At 40.9% G+C, this 10,296-nt stretch overlaps 1 protein-coding gene across 1 annotated transcript in view; it reads left to right on the top strand.

Moving 5' to 3' along the window:
• The first annotated feature begins 557 nt into the window (after positions 1–557).
• Positions 558–10,296, top strand: part of OLA1 (Obg like ATPase 1) — a 107,874-nt gene continuing 98,135 nt past the window's right edge. The window contains exons 1-3 of the mRNA XM_056861575.1: positions 558–658; positions 2,679–2,822; positions 5,811–5,938. Of these exons, the coding sequence (XP_056717553.1) occupies positions 558–658; positions 2,679–2,822; positions 5,811–5,938 (373 nt within the window). The remainder of the gene's footprint in view (positions 659–2,678; positions 2,823–5,810; positions 5,939–10,296) is intronic.

The raw sequence follows: 10,296 nt of genomic DNA, 5'->3' as shown, positions 1-10,296 counted from the left end.
TTCCCCGCCGACTTCCTCCCTCCCTACAAATATCTGGTGTCTCCTTTGTATTAATATTTTCTATTCCTTATAAGTCATTATTTTAATCCGTAAAGCAACTCCTGACCCGCTCTGGATTGTTCTGCCGCCTGCTCCTTTGGCTGCCTGGGAAGGTCTGCTTGCTGCTGCTGACAGCCTGGCACATTTGGCTGGCGTGGGCAGTGGGTGCTGAATTGCAATCCTTTCTTGGGCTCCCAGATGGTTATTTTTAGGTCAGCCGTTGCAGGGGTCTTTGCAGAAGCTGCCGCCGTTGAATCCAGCGACCTTGGAGCTGGGGGGCAAGAAAAGGGCCATGCACAGACGCGTGCCCGGGTGTTGGTTGGCTGCCGCCCCCTCCTTGTGGTCTCTAGGGAATCCCAGAGGGCCTGGTCCTTCCCTTACTGTTATGTGTGACCGTTGTGGCACCCAAAAAGGTATTTGAGAAAGGAAATGTGTGTGTCAGGGTGGTTTGCAGCATCCTAGGAGGGAGTTGGGGATTTGAAGTACTCTCTGTTACCTTTTTTTCTTTTCCATTTCAGATGCCCCCCAAAAAGGGAGGTGATGGAATCAAGCCACATCCAATCATTGGAAGATTTGGGACATCCCTGAAAATTGGCATTGTCGGGTTGCCAAATGTTGGGTAGGTGACTAATGGAAATAAACTTTGCTTAGTCACCCTAAAGGTACTAGGCCCTCCTAAATAAATCAGAGTTATGCTGTAGTCTGTAAATGTTACAGTGCTGGTGATAAGGTCAGGCTTAAGGATTTCCAGCATTAATTTATTTCATGCTTATGTTTTACTTGCATAGGATGATTTACAAATGTTTCGTAAATGTTCTAACCTGCCTGGGTTCCAACCTAGAAGGCTGCCGTTGCTTGTTATCTTGTAGTTTTAAAGCAGCAAATATCTGGTTACGGATGAAATTACTTGAATGAATTCATGAAATTACTTGAATGGACTCAATACAAGTAATTTGAACAATTTTGCAAAATTACTTGGATCAGACAGTTGATCTTTGGTAATAAAAGCAATACAAGTGTATCTTATACTGGATATGAATTCTCTAGATGGAAATATGTCTGAAAGGAAGCAGTCTGTGTTTATATTGATATAAAGAAAAATCTTCAGGGATTTTTTGTTCTGGATAGATATAAAGTAATGAAATTGAAGGAAAATATTAAGGAGTAAGGAACAATATTGCATTGCAAAGCACAGTAAGTTTTGGAACAAGAGTGGAGAGCTAAGGAACCCTTGTCATCTGACTGTGAGGATCTTTTTCTTGTCTACTAAAATAAATAAAAGCCGGAGGGAAGCAATTATGTGAGAAGGCTGGACAGTGTATGTCATTATTAGTGCAAAACATTTACCACCAGTAGTGAGCTTGGTGCTTTACAAACTTAGTGACACAGTCTCTGGCCAGAACTCTGGACATCTTTGTTGGGTGGTTGGAGGTGGTAAAGGTCAGATAGGTAACTATTACAGAATAGTGTACAGCAGTGATACTCTGTGTCTCTTTGACATGCCACCTCTGGCTCTTCCAAGCACTGCTGGGCAATGTAGTGCCTACCCGATGTTTCAGGAAAGTGGGCAAGACCCTTGACCAGTGGGGCCTGTGATTGGTAGTGGGTTTCTACTTTGAAACAGCCGCCTCCCTGAGTCAGGGACCTCATGCTAAGGAGGAAAATCACTGGCTTTTTTGTTGAGGGTGGTTAACGTTGTGGTTGTGTGTGAACCACAGAGTGAGTACCACTGCTGTAGAGAATAATTAGGTAAGTAAGGTGAGCTAAGGAGAAAATCTTTTCTAAAGAATAGAGTCCTGAGGAAAGACTTACACTACAATCCCATACTGAGTTACTTATTTATATCCATTGAATACATGAGTAATTCTGTTTAGAATTGCACTGCTAGAAGATTAAAGCGATTTACAGTGCAATCCTAAACAGATTTACACCATTTTGAGCTCATTGACTTCAGTGGACTTAGTGCAACCTTTAAGCAGAATTATATTGTACTAATAATAACAAAGGACCATTTGAAATTTAGGGTGCAGCATTCTAGAAGATATAGACAGGTTATTGAGAAAAAGAATGTCTTAAATTTAAATGCAAAAAAATAAGGCTTTTGGTAGTTGAAATTGAGATGGATTGCAATTGGTTGAAGTCAGTAGCAAACTGTCTGTGATATCTAATTCCATTGTAACAGTTGCCATTGTGATCACAGGTCACGTGCCATCGTGAAGTAGTGATAACATGATCTTGGTACTCATAACACTCGACATAGTCCCATTGCAGTCAACAATGTAACTTTGAAATAAAGTTATTTGATTTTGTAAGCATGATCTTTTCAATTACACTAATCTCATTATGGGAATTATGTTGTTAAATTAAGGAATATTCACTAAAGGGCTTCGAAGTCTCTTTATTGTATGAAGCAGATGTTTATTATCTGTTAAATATGTGAACATGCTAAAGTGATATCCCCCCGGTTTGTAAAGCGGTTTATGAAACCTTTAACATTTAACCTCTTAAAAAGAACAATACAAATCCTAGGGACTGTTGGTGCTCCATCTCCAGTTGCCACTGATTTAAGCTTTGCAATGTTGCATATATTTGTTGGCTGGTCTCAAATACACATCTCTCTGTTTGTTTTTCAAAATAAGGAAATCTACCTTTTTCAACGTGTTAACCAAGAGTCAAGCTGCAGCAGAGAATTTCCCCTTCTGCACTATCGATCCAAATGAGAGCAGAGTACCTGTGCCGGATGACAGATTTGATTTCCTTTGCCAGTATCATAAGCCACCCAGGTAATTGTTTCCTTCACAAAGCTTCTTAATATTAATGGTGCTCATTAGCCAAAATTTCTGTGACATCTAATCTGCTCTTCAGAATCCTTAAGCATACTGTAGCATCTTTACTACTTGAGTAACTCTCAAAACTTGGGTTACCTTTCAGTGACCATTAAGGTTCAATCTGTATGTAGACAGCAAATCATTACAGCAAACACTAAAGTTTACAAGATTTCAAAGCAACTGTGCGAGGATTTTCTTTAATCAGACAACTTTAAGAAGATCTTTCCGATTAAGTCTTCAGGAATTTATTTATTAACCTTTGCATTCTTGTTGTCTGGCCTTGTCTAGGTATATCATGTCTATGATGGGGCTGATTATCTTTTCTAGTGGCAAAAATGTCTTCGGCTTGAGATGATCTTCACTTAGCACAGACAAGCCGCTGTTCACGAACCTTCCTCAAAAGTAGATCTTATGAAATACTCCACAGACCTAAATTGGGGTGTGTTTTTTTTGGTTAGTGTAACAGGTGTTCTGCTGATGGAACAACATCCTGACCACTCCCTTTGCAGAACCCCATTTGGTCCTTTACATTGTGTCAGTTGGGAGGGGGGTCTATTCAGCTTTGCTAATGCTGCTTAGAATCGATGCCTATATCTTTATGGTTTGAGCAGAGCAGTCCAGTTCAGATGGGGAATCGCCAAGTTCAGACTTTAACCATTTGTTCCTCTAGTTTTAGGGCAAAGTTAAATGTAATGGTGGTGGTGGACATGGGCTTTTTTCACCTGCTTGTCATACTTACATGTAAAGGGTGTGAGTCCTACTTTAACAGTAAATGGAGTACACAGGAAAGGATGCTGAACTCTCCTCCTCCCAACTTGAGTTTATTGCTCTAGCCACTTTTCTCTGTCCCCAGCTCACTTCCCGTATTGGATCCAGAAAGGGAGAAAAGTGGCTGAAGCAGCTAGCTTTGGGGAGGTAAGGAAAGATGGAGAGGGTTTAGCACACTTTCTCCATGTCTCCATGTTTTATTGGTACCTTTACATTATGTATGAATGGGACAGACACGTGAATGATAGTTGTGTCTAGTTTAGTCCTTAAACACACTCCTCTCTTTCAACCTCTTCATTGCATTTCTTTGAGCCACCCATTTCCTTTGACCAGTTCCTTCCATTTCCTGTTTTCTGAGCTGTTGCTCCTGTAGGGTTGCCCAGTCACTCTCGGATGGAACTAACCCTCACTATGTCTTGTGACCTCAGAGCAGAGCCTGTTCATCTGGGCAGTTTTTGTATGGAGAATGTGCACTGTAAATCCTAAACATGTTTACTCACAAGTAAGTCCCATTGTGCTGGGTGGGATTTAATCCCCATTAAATTTAACACACTTAAAGTTATGCTGGGTAGAAATACTTAAGGAGAAGGGAGTTCAAGAGGGATGGGAGTTTCTTAAAAGCAAAACATTGAAGGCGCAATCACATGATTCCTGTGGGAAGGAAAAGTGGGAGGAGCCTAAAGAAGCCGGGGAGGCTCTATAAGCAACTTTCCACAGATTCGAGAAACAAAAAGGAGTCATTTAGGAAGTGGAAGGAAGGCCTTATAACTGAGGATGAATATAAACAAATAACCAGTGCTTGTAGGGAGAGTGTTAGAAAAGCTAAAGCTCAGTATGAGCTTAGGCTAGCAAGAGGTGCCAAACACAACAAAAAGTTATTTTGTTATGTTTGGAGTAAAAACAACAAGGACATGGTAGTCCCATTGCAGGGACAGAAAAGTGAAATTGTAACAGATAACGAAGAGAGGGCAGAACTGCTCGATTCCTACTTTTCCTCAGTCTTCTCTTGTGAGGGAAACGGTGCTCAACATGGCAAAAACAACACACGATGAGGGAAGGGAATTGCAGCCTAGGATCGGCATAGGGTTAGTACATAAATACCTAGTTTCTTTAAAGGAAACTAAGTCCTCAGGGCCAGATGAATTGCATCCAGTGGTATTAAAAGAACTTGTGGATGTAATTTTTGAGCCTCTGTCCATTATTTTTGAGAATTCTTGGAGAACAGGTGAGGTGCCAGAAGATTGGAGATGGGCAAATGTTTTCTCCATCTTCAAGAAGAGAAAAAAGGATCCTGGTAATTTCCTCGGGAGGTGGTGGGCTCTCCTTCTTTGGAGGCTTTTCAGCAGAGGCTAGATGGCCATCCATCAGCAATGCTGATTCTGTGACCATGAGAGGGAGGGCAGAAAGGGTTGCATCAGTGTTTGGCTCTCGCGGCCCTTTCTTACATGCCCAGGGTAATGCCAATCACCAATTTGGGGTCAGGAAGCAATTTTCCTCCAGGCCAGATTGGTCAGGGATCATGGAGGGTTTTTTGGGGGCATCTTCTGGGTGTGGAGTAGGGGATCACTGGGGATGTTGGGGGGGAGGTAGTTGTGACCCTGGTGGCCCCTTCCAGCTCTTTGATTCTATGAACCTGATGTAGTCAAAAGACCTCTATCTTCTGGATGTATTATTTTGTACTTATTTGTTCTTTACTTAATAACTTCTCTCAGCCTGAACACTGGACAGGTACCATAAAGAACTATTTAGTAAATTAACACTCGTTCTTATGCTGTTCTTATGCTGTTTTGATTTTTTGTTTTGTCACAATTATTTGGATGAGTGTTTAACTTAATTATGGTTTCTTGAAATTAACAACAATGTACCAGAATCCCTTGAATCCACATCCATGACAGGCAAAAGTGTGGATTTTTAGTACTGAATGAAGTTTAGCGTTGAGGCAGAAAGGAACAGCTTAACCTGAAATCTAACTACGGTAACCTGTAGTGACCTACCTTTCACTCTTAACAGGCTCGCTTATTAGTTGAAGTTTTTTTAAAGACCTCTATTCTCGAAGAGATTGTGTTCTTCATGATGTTGCAAATATACATTTATATGGAAAAACAGCATACCCAACCTCAATCATTCTGACCTGTACTGTTGCTCATCGCTAAAACTTTGAATTGTATCTTTCAGCAAAATTCCGGCTTTTCTGAATATCGTGGACATTGCTGGCCTTGTGAAAGGAGCTCACGCTGGACAGGGTCTAGGAAATGCTTTTTTGTCGCACATCAGTGCCTGTGATGGGATCTTTCATCTACTACGTATGTAAACCAAATAATTTTACGTTAATATAATTTAAGCCTGGTTGTGTATCTTTTCTTATATAAGAATGAAGGAATAAAAAACTAACGACGACTGACAACTTACAGAGGGGGAACTCGTCTTCTCCCCAGAGTAAACAACTAAAATCAGCTTCAGAACTCAGATCTTACCTATAAATGGTTTTGTATCCACCACACAGTTCTGACAAGTTATTTACACTTGAATCTTTGGAAGAAGGGGCAGTGGTTTCCTCTGATTCTCCCCTCCCTCTTTGCCCCCGTGCGGTCCTGAGGGGGGATTGCTGGGTTATGGTGGAAGAAGGATGTGGGACAGGCTCATTCCACAAAGTCAGTGGATGGTTGGATACATACCAGTAAGTAGAATGTTTTTATGACACTGGAGATAGCTTTAGTTCGCTATGGACATGTTTTTGTGTTCATAGTTTAAGGAGAGCACCGTTTGCAGCATTCTACTGAGCATGTATAGTTTAATCTAATTACTTCCTGCTATTGTATGAGGAGCCTTGCTCCATGGGAAGAGAGTTGTTGCATCCAACCCAATGTATGCATATTGGATTTTATTTTGGTTAGATAAAGTTTAAGTTATTCTGCAGTGACAAATGGCAAATCAAATCTCATTTTGACCCTTTTGGCTTCAGATAGAGCAAAGGTCATAGTATGATGAGGCTGGGCTCATTGTAGGGTATTTAGCCCTGTGGGTAGTATTGGTGGTGTGTGAGTTACCATTCATTTTTACCAATCTGGAATAACTGAATAATCTTATTCAGTTATTTATACTATATCCAAGAATAAAAAATTACATAGTTCTGCTAAACTTAACAGCAATAGCTCCAAAACTGTTTTCGCAAGGTGAGCAACTTATAAAGCAATGGAACAAAAACATTACTTTGTCTAGTCGGTTCTTGCTGAAGTATTCCATCAGAATAATTTTTGAAATCTTGTTTTAGGCTATCTATTCTCTTAAAAAGTAAGGTTGAGGTCTAGCATTCCTTGCAAAATGATGATTGTTTTTGTATCTTATTTTTCGGATATATATATTCAGCTCGGTTATATCCGAGCGCACATCCCTACTGTCAAGATCTTGCAAGCATCTTCTTAGAATTGTGCTGGTGCATTCTGCACCAACAGAAGTTTCTGAATTTTATTAAAAATACTTCTAGACCAACTTCCGTTGCTTGACAAAAATAATCTTCAGAGAAGTTCCACTTAGAACATAATAAATGCCATATTCATGCTCATCTCCCAAGTTCTAAACCATCTTTAGGGGAGTGCAGCCCTATCTATCTGATCTCATAGTTTTGCATTTGTTGATGGAAGCTTAGCATTTTTGTATGATTTTGTTGTGATATTGGGGGGTGCACCTCAATGGACAATGTAGACAGCTGGTAGTCTCGAGAAAAGCTGTACCACTGAACACAAATTCAGATCTCTGGCACTGTGAGAACCAACTCTTCAATCTTCTTGATGTACATTTCTCCCTATTTCTTTTATTATAAATTCAATGATCTGGTAACATGAGGATTGTAATGTTTAGTACAGTTTTGCGAAAGAGAAATGTATTAGTATCAAAACACCTCAAACTTGCATAAAGTTAAGGAGGTGTATATCAATATTGTGTGTGTAAAGTGCCATCAAGTCGCAGCTGACGTATGGCAGCCTCTTATGGGGTTTTCAAGGCGAGAGACTAATAGAGATGGTTTGCTATTGCCTTCCTTTGCATCAGGACCCTGGAATTCCTTGGTGGTCTCCCATCCAAATACTAACCTGGGCTGACCCTGCTTAACTTCTGAGATCTGATGAGATCGGGCTATACCATGCTGCCTTCCCTTTTCATGTTTATTAATAAATAGTGTTAATTATAGAATATATATTCAATGTGACAATTAATTTTACTCTACATTGAACTGTAGATTTTTTAAAAAGTCTGTAAACTGGGTGCACTTTGGGTTAGGAGATTCAATTCTGCACCTGGGGGAACTTAAAAAAAATTCTCCCCCTTTCTTTTTTAAAGAACCTCTCCTCTGTCCCCCCAAATACCTTACAAGATCTCAAGTCTCACTTGGGGTTACCAAGGCAACTGATAACAAAAATGCTGAGTCCCCCAAAGGGACATCTGGGGAGGGGTCTCAAGCACTGGACTGCACACTTGGAACATGGTGCTTAGCAGAGGGTAGTAAAACCTGCCGGAGATTCTGTGCAGTGTGGTAGTTTCTGGTACTGTGTCTGTGTCTCTGTGTGTATGGTAACTAAGACTGCATTTGGGAATGGCTGGTGTAGGGCAGGAATGGGATAACCTTCCCCCAGGTAGGTATGAAGTTGGGGGGGGCAGAAGATTGGGGAAGTGGGGGCCCATTGGTCAGGAAAGTAGGCTGTCTCTTCCCTCCTCAAGAGAGCCAGTGTGGTGTAGTGGTTAAGAGCTGTGGTTTGGAGCGGTGGTTTGGAGCAGTGGACTCTGATCTGGAGTGGGGTTTGATTCCCCACTCTTCCACATGAGTGGCAGACGCTAATCTGGTGAACCATTTTGTTTTCCCCACTCCTCCACATGAAGCCAGCTGGGTGACCTTGGGCTAGTCACACTCTCTCAGCCTCATCTACCTCACAGGGTGTCTCTTGTGGGGAGGGGAAGGGAAGGGGATTGTAAGCCGGTTTGCTTCTTCCTTAAGTGGTAGAGAAAGTTGGCATTTAAAAACCAACTCTTCTTCTTGTGGGTCCCTCCTCTTGTAAAAGCAGTATGCACCAAACTCCTCTTGTAAAAGCGGTATACACCAAATTAATTTATATTATCGATGATGTTTATGCAGCATCAATTAAACTTATGGGTATATTTTGGTAAATATTGTTCTATATGTTGTAGTTGACTTGACTATAGTAGTGTGATCCCACTGGGGTAGGTAAACTTCAAAAATTTGCAAAGGGATCCGTATTTCGAAGGTTGTTGTTAGATATGTGGTCCTGAGGGCTCTTGAAACCTCCCCCCCATGCACGTATTGCTTCTCAGTGTATGGAAAATCTCATGTACTTTAGTGCTCTAACAGAGGTTACAAGGCATTTGCAAAGCAACTTGTAGCTACTCCAAAATTATACAAAGTAGTAGTAACAAAGGTTCAAAGAAATTGCAAGACGTGTTTTACTGTATACATATAATGAGTAAAAACAAAAAACAAGTGTTGATAATATAACACAGAACCACAACTGCGACAGGTCTGCCCGGCTAGTATCCCGTTTCGATATCCATCTACAATCTGAAGAAGGATATCGAAACGGGATACTAGCCGGCAGACCTGTTGCTGTTGTGGTTCTGTGTTATATTATCAACACTTTGTTTTCGCTCATTATATGTATACTGTAATACATGTCTTGCCATTTCTTTGGACCTTTGTTACTACTATTTTGTATACTTTTGGAGTAGCTGCAAGTTGTTAGATAAACGCCTTGTAACCTCTGTTGCTTTGCACATTTTTTTCTATCTTCTATCAGAGGTTTCTCCCCTTTCTTTTTTTCTGTAGTGCTCCAATACAATATAATAATCTTGATGAAGGAAAGCCATGTGTGCACCTCCGTTACGGGGTCTGTTGAATCTTTCAGAAATTCGGCCCAGCACATGTGAAGGGTAAACTGAACAGCTTTACCGGTTATTAATTGAGGGTTAACTTTTACAAGTTGTTATACATAGAAGTTCTTTCTGTTCTGGAATTTCTGAATGCTTGCAGATTTTCTGAAAAGGGTTTAATATGGCTTCAATGTGGCATTTGTAATATTGTCCCCTTTCTTGTAGTTCTGTATTCCCTAGGCATGTTGTATTTTTATATTATCAAAGTAGAAATCATCCCTGCTGATAGATACTGCTGGCAGCTGCCTGCCGCAGAGAGGAGGCATATGATGATACCGCTTAGCCACACTCCACTGCACTAGCACTTTAGTGAACAAAGCAAAAGCCACATCTCATCCCCTCAGCATGTGTGGTTTTCCTTTGGCAATTATAGTAGTACCATTCGTACAGCTGTACTTAGGCAGTGACACATTTTTCCTCCTTACATCTGTACTGTTTTCCGAAAGTTGTAACTTAAGATGTCAGAATTTATTTTGTAATGAGCTAAAAATACCTGCGCGGTTTTGTAAAACCAGGATTTATTTTCAATTGGTGCTGTAAATGTTAGCTAGATTGATTTAGCTCAGGATAATACTGGCCACGGTATCCTTAGGTAAGAGTGCTTGCATGTTGCCTCCCTCCACTCCCCCAGACTGAAACCTTTCGGGTCTGGGAGGGCTTTTTCCCAACGTGGGTTCCTTCATAACATGGATTTTGTTTCTCCTTCGCAGACCCAAGATTCTAAAAC

The sequence above is a fragment of the Euleptes europaea genome, chromosome 15 (assembly GCF_029931775.1).
Source record: "Euleptes europaea isolate rEulEur1 chromosome 15, rEulEur1.hap1, whole genome shotgun sequence".
In the NCBI taxonomy this organism is placed as follows: domain Eukaryota; kingdom Metazoa; phylum Chordata; class Lepidosauria; order Squamata; family Sphaerodactylidae; genus Euleptes; species Euleptes europaea.
This window is presented reverse-complemented; position numbering and strand designations above follow the sequence as displayed.